Genomic DNA, 17,389 nt, shown 5'->3' on the forward strand with positions numbered 1-17,389 from the left:
AACGTGTATAAATTACTTTGCATTAAATCCTCATGTGAATGCCCTCAGCTCTTTTCTAGAAGGAACTCCTCTAGAATTTCACACTGAAGATGAAGGATTAAGCAGCAGCGAAATCAAGTCATTTCACTTCTAAATAGGAGCACCTGTGTGCAAGTTTTAGAAATCTCAACTTTCTATCTTTGCTTACACTATCTTTTAGTCCTATATGAACACATAGTGATTTTTTTTTCTTTTTTCCTAATTTGTTGAAAGGTTGTATTCAAGATCAAAGTGATCTCTTCACGGACACAAATATGTATTACAGACTGGTTTATCTTGTTGAGGTGGAGAACCTATTTTAATAGTCTGTCCTTGAAAGCTAATGGTTCCACCTCGGTTTTGGGTGCCACTGATAAAGACTGTAACGCAGCTTACGTATCTGTGCTTCTTACATTTGTTGTCATTTTTATCGAGGCAAATGATCTCAGAGCACTATTTGTGGTTTCATCAATGTTTGAGACAATGAGACAAATTGTTGACTAAGAGAAACAAATGTGGTGCCAGAGATTTCTCCACAGAAATTTGCCAGCTCAGTGAGGATCTCGCCCAATCTTGGGACACGTAGGCTATTAATGAAATACTCAATCATTAAGATACATGAAGCTATAGCAATTTCCTGCAACAGATTTCAATGCTGTGGATAAGCGTGTCCCTCTCTGCTGGGCTTATTTAATTCTGGAAAGGTGCCTAGGAGAGTCAGGAGGAGCTGGAAGCTTGGAAGCGCTCATGGATGAGAGGACTTTGAAGAGCTCATGGGGAGAGAGGTGTGGGAAGCTGAGTATCACGAGTTTGGGTGTGAATACGTTGTGACTAGGAGCCTGGATCTTTGGAGATCTGTTTGTGAGGAAGGTGAGGAATGACATTAGGAGAGCTTCACTCCCCTTGCTCCCATCTACTCCTGCATATCTAGCCTCAAAACTAACTGGTCACCAGAGACTTGTGAGCTAGTAGGGCAAGGGTGCAAGGAGGGAAGGAAAGGAGTCTCTTTGGACCTTTTACCTGTGCCACCACTGCCTCTGCTGGCTAGCACTACTACTGCAGTGGAAACTGTCGTGACAGTCTGCTGGGTGAGAGAAACTCTGGTTAGGGCTGGGATGGACATGGAAGTCATACACGGATTTTCCTTCTTCGTTTCCAGAGATAAAAGGCAAACTTCAGGCTCCATTCATGCCTTGTTGATGCTCCAGGCCAGATCCCATTGAGTGAGAAACCTTGTTACAGGCTGCTCTGTAATGGCCTTACACACTGATAATGACTGATAAACCAGCTTCAAACACCTTTCGCCAATACTTCATTGTCGTAAGTAAACAGAGTATACAAACAAACTGCCAGTGAAGACAGACCTATGCCAAATCCATCTAATTTTGAAATACTATGTGTTGGCTGCAGAGCAAAAAAGGAAAGGCTTAATTCCACCCACCACAGCAGCTGTGAAATCGTGATCAGCAGGACTGCTGAGGATGGCGAGCAGCTTTGTGAGCTGGTGGCGGTGGTGTTTCTATATCAAAGGAGAACTTCATGACAATTTTGACTCCAGCCCAGCGTTACCCTCTTTAAGAAAGTAAATGTGGTGCCTTCCATGTGTGAATTTCAGTAACTGGCACATAAGATGAGGTTCTACAAATGGGTTATGCTGACCTCGGACTGTGCTGCTGCTGAAACGGAAGGTCCCATGTTTCTCTTTCCATTGCCTCTCATCCACCAAAGTTAGTAATAAAATGGGTGTTTGTGTGACTGGTGAAAATTAATGTTTTCTTTCTTTTTGAGGTGGTTGGTTTTTAGCTGGATCTGCCAACTGATCTGACCAGAGCTTTCAGTGCTGGTACAGAGAAGGAGGTTCTGGAAGGAAGGCTCTGGGAAACCGTGTGTGTCCTCTAACTATAGTACGGGTATCCTTCAGGAATATATTAGATCCTTCTCTAGCAATGATGATTTTTCAAAAAATGGGCTTCCAGTTTAAATCTCAGTGCTGCTGGATCTAGACTCTGCTCTTCCTTTTGCAAGGAGGTTGAAAACACTTCCATTGACATTGGGTGGCATTGCAGTGTCTTGTGTATGCTTTCCTTACATTCCATCAAAACCTCACTGGTGCAGAGTGTGGCTGTCCAGTTCAATGAGGAACTTGCGTGGAGGGCTTATATGTTCAGAGCAGTATTGGACTCAGTTCCAGGCTTCAGTAGGAAATACTCATTTTAGTGGGTGCGTTGGATGCAGTTGTTCCTGGTTAACTCAGGAGCAGCTGCTCTCTTTGTACCAAAGAGACTGGAGAAGATAATGTCTAAAAATCCTATGGGTAGGTTGGAGGCAGGCCCATGCAGTGAGGCATCCCCACTGATATTGCTTTGAAATTCTCTTTGTTATTTACCTCCCCTCCTACCTGCCAGAATTGAGATTTGTTGGTCCTTGCATAACTCGGCAAGGCTTGTTTTTGCAGGCTTTTTCTGGATGAAAAGAAGGAACGAACAATAGCAGAGTGCCATGGAAAAGTCCAGGCTGGGGGGTGCGAGGTGAGATGGGGAAAGAGGAGGAATTCCTGTCCCAATATTTGTCCAACCTGTGAGGTTTGTCCAGCCAGCCGTAGCCTGGGACCAGCTCTGTATTTGAATTAGACCAATTTAAATAAATAATCATTAAAGAACAACAATCACCTGAGCCCTGATTCCCGAGCAATGCAGAAATGAGTTTGTTATCTGCACAGAACTATCTGGTTGGGTTGTTTGTGTCAGCTGAATATAATACCTGGCGAGTTCACACCCAGCTATTTACATCTCCACGTTAAGATCCAAGAGCAGGTAAACTACAGAGAAATCATGCTTAAATTAACTGTGCTTAGCTTCCTCAACATAGATAGAAGAAAAGCAAAATTTTCTTGTATAATTTTGTCTCTAAATACCCCTACAGAGCAAGTATCCACTGAATTATTTCTGATTTCTTGTTAGAAATGTGCACAAATACACTAAGAATAAAGTTTCACTGCATTTTGTATTGTTAGACTTCCCATATCCTGGATTCCGCATCGTGTTCAGTCCTGTGTAGATAGTTATAGTAATGATCTTTTATTAACTTGGCTGGAATAACTGCCATGACTCTCAATAATGACATTAGTGTTTAGGTATTTGTATGTCTAAGCACTTACATAAGAAATCATATCACAATGTCAACTTATTGTACTTATTATTTTGCAAATGTTACAACCGCCACCTCCAGTTAAACACAAAAAGAAAAAGGAAAAAAAAAAAAAAGGAAGAAAAACGTCAGAATGCCTGAAGGAATTCTGCCGGTATTAATTTATTGTTTTGTCCTAAAGGCTCTTGTGCTGTAAGCCAAAATAAATTAATTGCACCTACACTTTGAGGTAAAACTCTCCTGTTAAACTCATCTCTACCTCTAAGAAAATCAAAACATCTGTAAGCCTAGCTGTGTTTGAAGGGATTGCACTAACACATATGGCAGGCAAAGAGAAAGGGATCCACGCTTCTGAAGGAAAAGGATTGTGTACTTTCAGGTTTTCCAGCAGTAGTAGGAACTGGAAGTTCAACAGGGTCCTTATCTTTGAGATAACCAGTCATGTCATTAAACAGGGAGAGAGATAAGCACAGGATAGGTGGCCAGCAACAAACTGGTTTCATGAACTGGCCTTTTACCTAGGAAGACCTGAACTCAACAGTGAAGTCACGAAAGAGTTGGTTTGGCCAATTTAATTTACTGCCTGCCTCCAATGAACCCTGGAGGCAGCTTGGGAGAGCTCATGTATTTCAGTGGGCTTTGAGTGAGGTCTTTAGAGGATAAAGCATGCTTTCTGTATTCACTATGTCCAGGATCACTGTTTTTTTTACAGCAAGAAGTAAATATTTTTTTTTATTTTCTATCTACCTATCACACACATAAAATCTGAGCAGAGAGGGGGGAAACCAACCCAAACTTGTAATAATCCTATTCCAGAAAATCCCAACATGTGGTTGTATGAATGTGCTTTACAATTTACCTGTCTGTGTAATCACCAGGAGAAGAAAAGGACACCAGTTTCACATTTTCCATGTGGCAACAGGAACATTTCCATTTAGTTTAGTAGGCTGGGGTCATACCTTGTGTTTGTGTTTCCACAAACTGTGTTTTAAAGTATGGCTCCACTGAAAGACAACAGCTTTGTTGCTGTTTTCAACAGGGCCACTATTTCAAGTGTAAACACAGGTACTGCTATTACTTTGTTGTACAGCAGTATTAGCACATCTAATAGGTATACCTGCAGCACTTTAACAGGATTATAGCAATAGAGAAGATTATTCATTCATTCCTTTTTTTTTTTCCTGGCATTTAACAACTTTGTTAAACTGCTTTTCAAAAAGAAGGTCACTTAACACGTGCTTTAAAAAAAAATAATGAAAAAAAAAAGAATGTTGTTTTGGGTGAAAAGCAGAGGTAGTATATCTTGTGGCTAAGATGTGCTTCTTGTCTTTCCACGTGTTGGAAAAAAAAAAAATACAGCACTGCTGACAATTCGGCAAAAGACCATGGTTAGGCCAAGTTTTCATTATAACATCATCTCCAGCTACTTTCTGTTACACAAAGACTATATGCATAAGAGGAAGTCCTTGTGAGGTAAACCAGACCATAAATTCACAGTGCATCATCTATACCACTGTAACTGCCACTCATCCCATACTCTCAACTGACAGCGCATGTGAGGTGGTTCGTGCTTTTTTCCTCTGAAGGGTGATTTCCAGTTATTTTCCTTCCTTTATCCTGAGTTTACCATGCACATAGGCACTTACCTAGTTGAGGAGCTACGTGGGCATGTTCACACGCTAGCTTACCTCACAGAAGCTTGTTCAGGTAACTTCTAACCCGGCAGGATGGCGCTGCATTTGCAAAATGGAGTAAAGATCCAGATATATCCAATAAAATTGAACTTTATATAGTCTTTGTTATAACCATTGTTTAACCATCCTACTTGGAAAGCAGTTGAAGCATTAAAAACTGGAGGGGGTGAACAAGAAACAATACAACAATCTGTTTCTATCATAAAGCATAAATGTGCTTTCAGCCTATTCCATTCAAAGTATACAGATATTTTCAAGGAATTTAGGGCATAAAAACCCATTGAATCTCCTTGAGGGAATTAAAATCAATGGGAATCAGGAACTCCCATACTTTAAAAGATCTGTGCTTATTTCTTTTTAGGTCTTTTAGAATATCTAAGTCTCAATTATTTACTTTCTGGGCAAATTAGTATTTTTGGCATGGCCCTCTTCATACTCTGATAACAACATCTGATAAAATTAAAAAAAAAAATACATAAGAGTTGAAAACCAAAAGAACTCCTTCTGGAAATTTTTATTTTATTTTTCTCACTGGACTGAAAAGGTGTCTCCAAGAACACTGCAAAACTTCTTGCTCTTTTAGAGAACTACCCCTTAACATACGTTTTGCTCTCTTATTCTTTCTGTAGAATCAGTAACAAAAATCAGATTTTCCATATGAAACACTAATGAAGAATGCCTTTATCTTTCACATCACTGATAATAAGCATCCTCACATGGGAGAACATTATGGAAGAAAATAAAATATCTGGAAAAATTTACAAAGGTCCTTGTCTACTAGAGACAGACACCCTAAACAAATTTTATACACCAAGGGACAAATTTGTCACTGATTTAGTACACCATTGACAACTTTTTGCCAATACTATTGAACAATGGTGGCCCTTCCTTTGTTCAGGCTATGTAGCATAATGTAATTCAAATAATTTTAATCAAAATTTGAATATAAATTATAATACAATAATTTATAAGAATAAATATTATAATTCTAGATCTAAAGAACGCAGCTGGAAGAGAAACTTGGATAGAAATGATGCAGAAATTGTTTTTTCAGTAGAGATTTGAAACAAGGTAGAAAGGTGGTAAAGGGGAAAATAAAAAAGCAAAGCCATGTCAAGAATGGGACTCTCTCACAGACAATAGTAAAAGTGTACTAAGAGGAAAGAGGAGGCCAGTGCCAACCAAACCAGGTAGGGGGGGAAAAAAAAAAAAGAAAAAGAAAAAGAAAACAATGTTTTCAGCACGTTGATGGAAGACGTGCTCATATATGAGCATTTCAGCAATGGAGCAGGATGGCAGCAGTGGTGTGGGTCACAGGACAGGTAGGAGAGGAACAGCGAAGATGCGAGATGTGAACCAGCAGAACATCTGGGCTTTGAAGAGCAAAAAGGATCACATGAAGGACTAAGCTAAAGTTGATTCTTCCCATATCATAGACCCATACAGATCCAGGCAGAAGAAAACTTCTGTCCTAGGGCTTTGTCACTCTTGCCAAATTAATCTTGTCTGTTTTTAACATCCTTCAGTGTTCCCACAGCCTCGCCAGACAAGGGGAGGCTCTGTGTATCTATCCTCACTATTTGCAGCTTGTTTTTTCCAGCATTCAACTTGAACTCGCATCTTAAGCTCATTACCTCTTGTCTATCCCCACAAACACAATTTAATCCCCTTGTCTTTGCATTTACCTTTTCTACTCTTAAAGACCATTTTGTCTCCTGAATCTTCTCCTCTCCGGATAAAGTAACAACACTGCTTTCAATCTTTTATTGTAAATCACATTTTTCAGACCTCTGATCAGTCTTGCTGCGTTCAGTTCAATGACTCCGCATCTTTCTTGAGGTCTGGTACCAGACAAAACACTCTATCAGAAGCCTTTATGATGTTGAAGAAGGAAAAGAGCTCAGTGTTTTGGAGCTCTAATTATTACTATTAGCCTGTTTGCTTATTATGAGATGATGATACACACCTGTCAAGCATTAATAAGGATAAGTTATTGAAAATAATAATTACTTTTTTAAAAAAAAGAGGAAAAATCTAATTTTGGATATGAAAAAAATTGTCTAACCATTATTATTATTGAAACTATGTACTTAAGTGAAAAAGACAAATCTAGCCAATGTTTATCACTGTAAGATATAACTATTCAACCAACATCAGAAAATGAGGATCATTTTGGTTCAGTGTCCACACCAAGGAAAACCATTACACATATTATGCTGGAAAATGAAAAGTCTACTGTGAGGATAACACAAAGCCTAGCAGAATCCCAAAAGGTAAGGATGAGGGCCAGGCAACCACGAACTCCCCGGTCCCTGCTTGTTGATGACCTATTCCAAAAGATACTCACAGAGCACCCACAAAGTGGAGGAACTCCTTTCCCAGAAGAACATTCACGCAGAGGCAGAAGTGCCTTTTCTACACTCAGGGAGGAAAAACTCATCCCAAAGCACCTAAAATCAGTGAATGCAAAAAGTGGAATTGTCAGCTGTCTGAATTAAGGACATTAAATATAATCCATTTTACGCTATCTGGGTCTAGTTGATCTAGGCTGAGCTAGACTCTCTGCAGACCACACTTCCATCGGCAGTTGAGGAGCATCTTCCAGTTTAATCTCATCTGAAACTGCTCCTCAACAGAAAGCATGGGGAGTGAGCACAGTGAAGAGATTTGCTTGGAAAGCTGTGGCACTGTTGATCTGAGCTAAAATGCAGGTGCAGGTACTAATGTAGGTGTGGGGTGTAGGTGTAGACACCCTCTATGTTTAACTTGTCTGATCACTAGAACTGGCTCGTGACCATTAGCTTTGAACTTTCCTGAGTGACTTGGTATTAAAGAACAGACATTTTGATTCCTCCTAGCCAAACAGAACTCAGAAATCGGCCATTCTTACAGATATGCAAGACATAGTCCATAAGGAATTAAAGGCCATGAATTTATGTCCAGAAAGAGACATAAATTCTTTCTATGATGGGCCTCCATTCCCTATTTGTTTGTAGTCAATTAAAAAGTCATTATGATCAGAAGGCAAACAGCAAAGATTTATGCTTAGCTTTTCTTCAGAGGTGAATGGCCCAAACATTAAACTCTAATCTTCTTTTTGGCCTCCTTGTGTACACTTACAAATCCTGAAGTGCCTGCCAAAAGTTTTCAAACCACAATCTTATCCAGTGAAATCAAAGACCTTGTCCTTGAAATTATATGGATTTTCTGGGACCTGTCTAGCATCCATGACTAGCAAAACAACTTTATGGTTATGAATCATCCTTGAACAAAACTGGACCAGTCTTTAAATTGTATTTATTCCAGGAAAAAAAAAAAAAAATCCTCTATGCCTGCTGGACAGCCCTAAGAAGTGAAACAAGGTGATTGTTGTCAGTGTAAAAGTTCAATTGAATTAAAATGTAAAAATCTTCAGAGATCTCTCTCCCTCTGAACAGATCTCTTGGTTAAGAAGCTTGATGACCTAGTCCAAGAACATCCAATCTAATTTACCTTTCCACAGTGAGGACCTCTTTGCAGAACAGTCTCCTACCCACTAGATTAGAGGTCACTCATCCTTCGCTCTTTGGCTGTCCACTGGACAACAGAAAAGATGAAGGAATGGGTCAGAAGGTAGGCGAGCAAGGGCAGCCTAGGATGCAGGGACATCAGTTAAGGATTCTTGACCTTTGTCCAGGGACTGGCAACATTTTAAGAGCTTCTGAATATAAAGAAGCCCATAGTAGGAGACACCAAAAAGCAAGGCTTGCCTTTCCTAACAGTGAGCTATAAAACCACACTATACAGCCCATACAAGGCAGTGGTACCACAACATTAAGGTCTATTTCTTCTGAAAAAGGAACCATGAGCACTGCTTGGCTCCATTGAAGAAAAGCTATAGGTGATTGCTCGAACAGGAAAACTTGGACCCTGAACAGCCAGCAGTCTCCATTCATATCAACTCTGATTTCATCACATGAGGGAGGGGAACCTTACACACTTGATGAGCTTTAGGTAGTAGCTCCTTGTGCTCAAGCGGTATTTAGCCACCCTTTCTGGAACATCCAAGCCTGCCCAGGAACTCTGCAGCCTTCTCGCCTTCACATCCCCAGAGAGGGACTGGTCATCTCGCAGTCAGGGATTTGCATGTAACCACCCAGCTCCTTTTTTTTTTATTCTAAGACTCCCTTGTCTGCTGTTCTGATCGCTCTTCCCAGGCTGCATAAGCATACTGCAAGGCTAACAGGATTAAAGAGCAGCAAAAAAATCGACTCATTAAAGCAAACGAAAATAGCTTAGATTACACATGGAGTGCATGCAGATTAGAGAAATTTTATCTAGTCTCTCAGCAAATCAGAATAGGCTGCATTTTAAACTTTTCTCTACAGCTAAAAGTAGTAAGGACCCCGCCACCACCCCCTGCTTGGAACTGTCACCGACAGTTCTGAGATCTAGGTCTGGTGTTCCTGCAAGTGCAATCCCAGTGTCCTAAAGCACAGAGACAAAGATTGGGGTTTGCTTTTCTAATAACAGCACATTAAATCATCAAAATATTTTTTAAAAAGGCAGAACATATTCTACCCTTACCGAAATCATAACATTTAATTTTCAAAAAAGTACAAGACTTCTCTAAGCTTCAAAAACTAGTAAAAACTTTGTTAATTCTCTTTTAACTTAAAATAGCAAACCCAATAAACCAGTGTTTTTATTATAAAAAGTTTACTCTCCAGCTGAGCTTTTAAGTGCCAAGTTCCATCCAGAATCACACTTTCACAGCCAAATTAGAAACTATAAACTTAGAAACCAGTGTTTTACGATATAATCCTTTGCCAGGCACTTCACCAGCGCTTGGGCTACCAGCTGCTCTAATAATAAGCGAACGTTATTGAAAAATAATAACACCGAACATTTGGAAGCACTCTGTAAAATGGATTAATTTAGCGAACAAGTTAGGCTGCTAACTTTAAGATACCGGCGTGCCCGGCAACTTTGGACAGCTGGAAGTGATGTGGAACCGGTGGCTGACACCCGACAGAAAGAAAAACGCCGAGTTGCAAAGCGAGTGCGTGAAGCGTGCAAAGCGAGCGGAGAAAGCGCGGCGCGGCTCCGCGACAGCGGGGGAGCGGCAGGGCGGCGGAGCCCGCGGGTCGGCTTTTTGGGAGGGAGGCACGGCGAGGGGTGGTCGCCGTCGGGCTACCCGCTGCTCTTCGCCTACTTCTTTCTTTGCCTCGCCACCTGATTGTTAGGCTCAGGTAAAAATGAGGAGGAAAGGAGCTTGCGTCCTCGAAACTTTAAACTCGGGTTTAAAAACAGAAGCAGCATCCTAAAGCTGTGTGCATCGCAGATGAGGTGCTGTTTGGTCAGCATACGAGAAACCGGATGGTATTTGGAGTGGGACAAGCAAGCTGGCAGAATTAACATATGGGTATCGAGAAGATAGTCTAAACCCATCCTTTAGTATTTTTTAAAGCACTTTGATCTCGCTTGGTGGAATACAACCCTGCATTCTGGAAATTCTTGTTTAGCCTCCGTCTGATAATGCATCTGTCCGACTTGTTGGAATTTGGTTGGGTGTTGTTTTTTTTTTTCCCCCGATAGCAGAAGGAAAGATTGCGCCCTTGAATTTGCATGCGTCAGAAATTGACAGGTCAAAGGCAAGTAAATCACATTACACACGACTGCATTGTTACTGTATCGATAACAACACATTATCAGAACAATTAACACATTCGCACAGCTACGCGGAGATCATAGCAGTGGTTAAACAAAAATCCAGATAAGTAACTAAACTCCGATAAAGCCTTCCCCTTTTTGTGTGTGTTTGGGGATTTGAAGGCTCTCCGAGAGACTCGGCGTGTGCGTCTGCCTGTCCGTTTGTGTGTCTGCTGCGCGGGATCTCCCCGCGGGAAGATCAGCCTCCTCCCCCCTCGCCGTGGCTGCCTCAAACCGGGGTGGGGGGAGACCCGGGAGCCTCCGGTGGCTCCTAACCTGGGTCCAATCTCCCTCCAAGCCGAACTGATAGTTTCCATCACTTCGTGCAAACCCTCTTGACAGCAGGTAGCCAGGAAGGGCAGACCTCCTTTAAACACAAGCATCGCTGAAATAACCGTGTGTGTTTTAGTAGCCGTGAGTGTGTTTTAGTAGCCAGTGGTTACCGCAAGCGTTAGGTGAGGTCGGGGGGAAGGCGGAAAGCACTATGGAAACGATACCTTCGACTACAGTATTTCATTTGCAACCAGAAAATGTACTTAAGCCACTACTGAGCCATTTATAGATCTCAACCTGCGAAAGATTCATGTACAGTAATTTACCATCAATAAATTCTATTACCGTTTTCACTCTTTGGAGGACTGAACGTAACCAGGGACACGTGCAGATGAAGTCATGGCTTTGCAAGTAGCGGCGTTTTTAGAAGACAGCAGCCCATGAGTTGAGGCATCTTCTCTGCTGGAAGTTACGCGAGTGTTTCTTTCAAGATGAGCTCACCTGTATGCAGCTCTGAAGGAACCTGCGAGCTGGTGGTTGAGCTGCCCTTGGACAGCCACTCACCCTAGGCACCTCCCTGGGGCCTGTGCTGTGGTGTGGAGCCCTTCCCCACGCAGTTTTTCCTGTGGAACAGCTGCCCGGTCTGCTCGCACCTTTGCTCTGCCATCTGCGCGGGTGCAGGTCCAGAGGTGCGGCCCAGGGGGTTCGAGGAGCAGCGGCAGCAGGCTTGGCGTGGCGGTACCCACGGGCTGGCCCACGGGCAGAGGGTTCGTGGTGGGGGTGTTGGTCTGTGCCATCTGGGGACTGCGCCCGCGTGCCCGCTTCGAGTGCTTCACGCGGCTCTGTCGCGACAGCGGCCCGTCGCGATCCCGTCGACGCCGCTCCTTGGCACAAGCAGGCGGGAAAAGCCGGGGAAGAGCCTCGCTGGAACCGATCCACTCGGGAGCTCAGCCATCGCCCCCCACTCCTCTGCGCTCCGGAGGGGCTCTCGCCTTCCCCCGAACCCTGTCCGCCTGGGCGCTTTCCCGCCGGCACCCACGATGCGGAGGGAAGCCGGTCACGCCGACATCCACTCCGTGCGGGGAGAGCAGGGTGTCCGTCCTCGCCTGTGAGGAGTGACACGCAGTAACGTGACGTGTGAACGAACGAAAGAGGAAATCGCTTCCCCCGTCGAACGAGAGGGTTTTACCGCCGTCGAAAATACCGGCTGCTCCTCTGGAAAGGGAAATGGCTGGCCGGCGGGTGGGTGGCCTGGTCCGCGGGGACAGAGGTACCTGCACCGGGCTCGGCCCCTCTTGACCGGGCTCCCACCGCCGAGAAACGCCGTTTCCCGGCTCGGCCCGAACGCCCGCCAGCGCCGGTGGATGTCCTAATCTCCCCGCTTTTGACAACCCACGGGAAGTTTTTCCTCCCACCACGGCTGAATGGATTGTAGGAGGTCAGGGTGGCTTTGGAGAGCGTAATTCTTGCTAATTATGTAGCAAGAAACGGGTCGTAAAACCCGAGGCGGGAGGAGGTGCGGTTTGTAGAGGAGCTGCTGAGTGTTTCACAGGGCGCTCCGGCCCGGGGGGGAGGCACCCGCCGGTGGGTACTCGGCCGTGGGTTCCTTTCCAAACGCCTCGGTACCCCTAGAGGTGCGGGAGGCGGGCGGGGGGTGGCGTTGCGGGGGTAAGGAAGGCGCGGAGCCTGGGAGTGGAACTAGCTCCGGACCCCCCCACTTCACCCACACCTCCCATGGCGATGTCCCCGACCCCTGTAGCGGGTCCGGCGTGGGGGGGCTGGATGGCGCTCCCGGGTGGGGTGAGCTGCTACCCCACTCGTGCATCGGCCCCCGGGAACGTCCGTTTTTTCCTTAGAAGCCGTGGGGCGGCGGAGCTGTCCCGGGCCGGGCCCAGCCCGGCGCCCGCGCGGGCGGCCGTTAACGGCTGGTTGTAGTGGGCACCGGCACGCGCCGCGAGGGTCAGCCCGGCCCGGAGAGCCAAGGCGCGCGAGCTCGCCCTGACTGACGGGCAGCCGGTGAGGAGCGCACGCGGGGAGCTCGGGCTGGGGGAGGGAGGGGGGGGGGGGGGAGGTTGGCAGTGCGAAGCGGCGCACCGCGCGGCGAAAAAAAACCACGCGTGGAATATCTTGAGGCGCCGCTGGACGCACGCCGCTGCTCGGGGCCGGCGAGATGCTCTCCGAAGAGGCGGGCCCTCCCCCTCGGCCGGCCGGCCGGCCCGCCCGCTGCACCAGCCCTCCGCAGGGAAAACCCCAAAACACACAAAAAATTACGGGCGAGCGCCGTCCCCCCCCCGCCCCCCCTCCCACGGTCCCGGGCACCGCGCGGAGCCAGCGCCGAGCACCGGCGGCTGGCGGGGGGGGCACGGGGGAAAAGCGCGCATGCGCTGATCCGACCCCACCCCTCCTCGACCTGCCGGGGAGCTACGCGGGCGTGGAAAGCGCTGGCTCCGCCCCTCCCGGCGCGGCGGCCCCGCCCCTGCCCGCCCGCGCGGCGCGGGCCGGCGGCATGCGAACGTGCAGGGCGGGGCGGGGCGTGGGGAGGTGGGGGATGCCGAGCGCGCGCGTTACCTGCCGCCGCGCCGACGGGGCGAGAGGAGGGGGCGACTCCGCCGGCTGCGGACCCCACCGCGGACTTTATAACCGGGTCGGCCGGGCGCAGACCGCCGAGCATTTTAATTAAGAACAACCCCCCCCCCCCTCCGCCCTCTGCCGCCGCCACCTCCTCCGCCGCCACCGCCTCCTCCTTCCTCCGCCCCCCGCCGCTCCCGCCCGCCCCGCCGCCCATCCGAGTCGGCGGCCAAGAAAACCCAGAGAGACCTGGCGGCTGCCGGAGAAGGGGGAGCGGCGCGGCAGGCGGAGCGCCCCGCAGCCCGCCCGAAACTTGACGAACTTTGTGCGGCGGCGGAAACCAGGAGGCCGCGGTGCCCGGCGGCCGCTTGCCACCGGCGCCCGGCGAGTATGTGCCAGGAGCGGGCGACTCGCCGCGCCCCGGCGGGCGGAGCGGGGCGGCTGTGAGCGGGCCGGCCCGCGCCCCCGGGGCCCTCCCCGCAGCGCCTGAGCCGCCGCGGACTCCGGCCCGCCCGGCCCTGCACCGCACCGCTCCGCGCCGCGGCGGGCTGCCCCCCGAGCTCGGCCGGGCGGCGATGGCTCCGGGCGGGCTCTGACCGCCGCCCTGTCCGGGGCTCGCCGCCGCACCCGAGAGCGCCGAGGAGCATCGCGGCCGCAGCGGAGCCAGGACCGCCCCCCACTCCACCGCCCCGCGCCGTCGGGACTTCTCCGCGGCCCCGCCTGGACCCGAGGAAGAGCCCTGGCCCGGAGATCGGCGGCGCGGAGAGAGGCTCCGCGACCCGGGCGGGGAGCGGCCCCCGTCCCGCCCGCCGCTGCGCCCTGACGGGGAGGCTCCGCCGCCGCTCGGCAGCGCCCCGCGCCCGGAGTGGGGCCGCCGCCCCGCACCCGCCGGAGCCACCGCGCCGGGGCACTCGCCGAGATTGCTTTTGGAGGAGCGGAGCGCGGCGGAGGAGAGGAGGAGGAGGAGGCGGCGGCGGGCGAGGCGCCCGGAGGCTGCGGCTCGCCGGGGCGGCGGGGAGACACCATGTCCAAACCGGTGGATCACGTCAAGAGGCCGATGAACGCCTTCATGGTGTGGTCGCGGGCGCAACGGCGGAAGATGGCCCAGGAGAACCCCAAAATGCACAACTCGGAGATCAGCAAGCGCCTGGGCGCCGAGTGGAAGCTGCTGACCGAGTCGGAGAAGCGGCCCTTCATCGACGAGGCCAAGCGGCTGCGGGCCATGCACATGAAGGAGCACCCCGACTACAAGTACCGGCCGCGACGGAAGCCCAAAACGCTGCTCAAGAAGGACAAGTTCGCCTTCCCCGTGCCCTACGGGCTGGGCGGCGTGGCGGACCACGAGCACCCGCACGGCCTGAAGGCGGGCGGGCTGCACGGCGGCGCGGCCGGCGGGCTGGTGCCCGAGTCGCTGCTCGCTAACCCCGAGAAAGCGGCGGCCGCTGCCGCCGCCGCCGCCGCCCGCGTCTTTTTCCCCCAGTCGGCCGCTGCCGCCGCCGCCGCCGCTGCCGCCGCCGCCGCCAGCAGCCCCTACTCCCTGCTGGACCTGGGCTCCAAAATGGCCGAGATCTCTTCCTCCTCCTCCTCTTCCTCGGGCTCGGGGCTGCCCTACGCCTCCTCGCTGGGCTACCCGGGCGCTGGCGGGGCGGGCGCTTTCCACGGGGCTGCCGCTGCCGCCGCCGCCGCTGCCGCCGCCGCCGCCGGGGGTCACACGCACTCGCACCCCTCGCCCGGTAACCCGGGTTACATGATCCCCTGCAACTGCAGCGCCTGGCCCGGCCCGGGGCTGCAGCCGCCGCTGGCCTACATCCTGCTGCCAGGCATGGGCAAGCCCCAGCTGGACCCTTACCCCGCAGCCTACGCCGCCGCCCTATGACCGGAGGACGCTCGCCCGCAACCCTGGCGCCCGTCGGGAATGGGGTGCCGGTGCAAGACGGGGGGTAGGGGGGCGACGGAGCGGCGGGGCCGAGCCCCGGGACCTGTTGCGCGTCGCCCGTCGAGGGGCTGAGTCCCCGCCCGCCGCCCCGCGTAGAGCTCGTGTGTGTGTGTGTGCGTGTTGCATGCGGTCTATTGCAGATAGCCGAGCTGGAACGGAAGAAAAAAAGAGGAGAAAAAAAGAAAATAAAAAAAAAAAAGGGACCCACCCGCCCTGCCTCCCCCCAAAAGTGCTCGTTCGGGACAGACATGAGGAGCGCCGGCCCCTCTGCCGGTTCTTCTCCCGCCGGGCTCGGAGGAGCCCCGGTGCGGGACCGCCGCCCCCGCAACGGGACGGAGCGAGGCGGGGGAGGCGCGGGCAGGGCGAGGTGCGGGCCCGGGAGCGGCTGGGTGCCTGGTTCGTAGCCCCTCACGGGCCATCGGGAGCGGGATCCACGCAAAGAAAAGAGTGGGGGGCGTGGGCCTCTGCCCGCCCCCCCAGCCCCGTCCCGCGTGGGTTCCTGCCGTCCGCTGCCACCGGACGCTGGCAGGCGCGAGGAGTGATTTCCACGGGAGGAAACGCGCGTGACCCTCTGTCCCCGTGTGTCCCGTCTTGTGTACCCACCCCCCTCCGCTAATTAAGTCGCACCCTCCGACTGTAAATTTGTATATCTTGTGGAAACGTTCGGTCTCGGATTGAAAACTCTCGTTACTTACTTCGCCCACGGTCGATTCAGTTTTAACCTGAAAAAAAAAAAAAAAAAGAAAGAAAGAAAAGGAATGCCTTTCAAAGGGAATAAAAATATTGCGGGACCGCTCGGGGATCGCAATATTATCTAATGTTAAATCAGACTTTTTTGTCTGAGTGATACTTATCTATTTATTATTTAGCTGAACTGAACCAGAGCTTTGCTTTGACAGAAGAGTATTCTCATTTAAAAGAAAATCCGTCTCCCCCGCCAACATGAAGTGTTTCACATGTGTTTCGGAGTACCCTACCTGTTTAGCTTATTTTAGAGCGACTGCAATTCAATTGCAAATGGCGATTTAAAAAAAAAAAAGAGAGAGAGACGACAACAAATTTATAGGAAAAAAAATCCTTCATCAGTTTAGAGGGTTTTTTTGTTTACTTTTGTAATGTGTATATTTTGACTAATGTTTGTGAATGAAGCTGGCTAACATGTATTTAGTTTCATTTTGGCTTTATGTAATATAAAGTAAAAAAAATTAAGTATTGGTTTTAACATTTACGTGTAAATGGTTTTCTTGTGTGATCTTCTAATTTAAAGTTAGACGTCTAAACTATATCTGTAAATTAGATTCCGACTACCACTCTGTTCATTTTTGAACAAAGAGTTTAAATAAAGCCTGAAGCAGGGAAAAGAGAAAATCCTCTATTTCTTGTTGAATTACTAACAAGATTTTTATCTGAATTGCCCTTACGTGCCTGGTCCAGGTGAGGTGTAAGGTATCCTCTAAAGGCTGTCTTTGTTTCGCTTTTGAATAGATTTACTAGGAAATCTAAATCAAGCCGTTGTTATTCGGAGCCAAAAACCTGATTTATCACATTTTTAATCGTGAATAGGAAAGAAGATAAAAAAAAAAAACCACCAAGTTGTCGTATTATGTTTTTTTTTTTAAAAAAAAAAAAAAAAGGCATTCATGGACCAGCAGAAGAGAGTTCACTGAATACACTGGGACCGTTCAGAGGATTTCACCGGTTTCCAGTAACGTTTTCAGAGCGGAAAGTTGCCTGACCACTTTACCTTCTTAGACCGAGAGCCTTGCCACTTAAACCCCTGTAATTTGTTCACCTCTCCGAGCCACGTTTGTGCTTTATTCCTGGAGTCTTTTTCGCGGGGGTTCCTAGCGATTGCTGACTAAAACCTAACACCTTTTTTTCTTTTCTTCTTTTTTTTTTTTTTTAATCCCTTTTGCTTCCCAACGGCTTTCCTCTTTTTAGTGCCCGAAAATGCCGTTTTCGGACGTCAGCCCAGCAAACCTCTGACTTCGCAGGCAGCAGGGATGGGGGAGTGCGACGAGGCGGTCCAAGCCTTTTAGCGAGCATCCCGCGACGTGGATAC

At 49.2% G+C, this 17,389-nt stretch overlaps 1 protein-coding gene across 1 annotated transcript; it reads left to right on the plus strand.

The window, feature by feature from the left end:
* Positions 1–13,964: 13,964 nt before the first annotated feature.
* SOX21 (SRY-box transcription factor 21) lies at positions 13,965–16,697 on the plus strand. Its single transcript, XM_086741454.1, has one exon. The coding sequence runs from the start codon at positions 14,416–14,418 to the stop codon at positions 15,265–15,267; it is 852 nt and encodes a 283-aa protein (XP_086597580.1). The 5' UTR covers positions 13,965–14,415; the 3' UTR covers positions 15,268–16,697.
* The last annotated feature ends 692 nt before the right edge of the window (positions 16,698–17,389 follow it).

Source organism: Chlamydotis macqueenii, chromosome 1 (genome assembly GCF_036417535.1).
Source record: "Chlamydotis macqueenii isolate bChlMac1 chromosome 1, bChlMac1.mat, whole genome shotgun sequence".
Lineage (NCBI taxonomy): Eukaryota > Metazoa > Chordata > Aves > Otidiformes > Otididae > Chlamydotis > Chlamydotis macqueenii.

Excerpts from the sequence above, each read along its gene's own strand:
- SOX21 (XM_086741454.1), top strand. The coding sequence starts at position 14,416 with ATGTCCAAACCGGTGGATCACGTCAAGAGGCCGATGAACGCCTTCATG.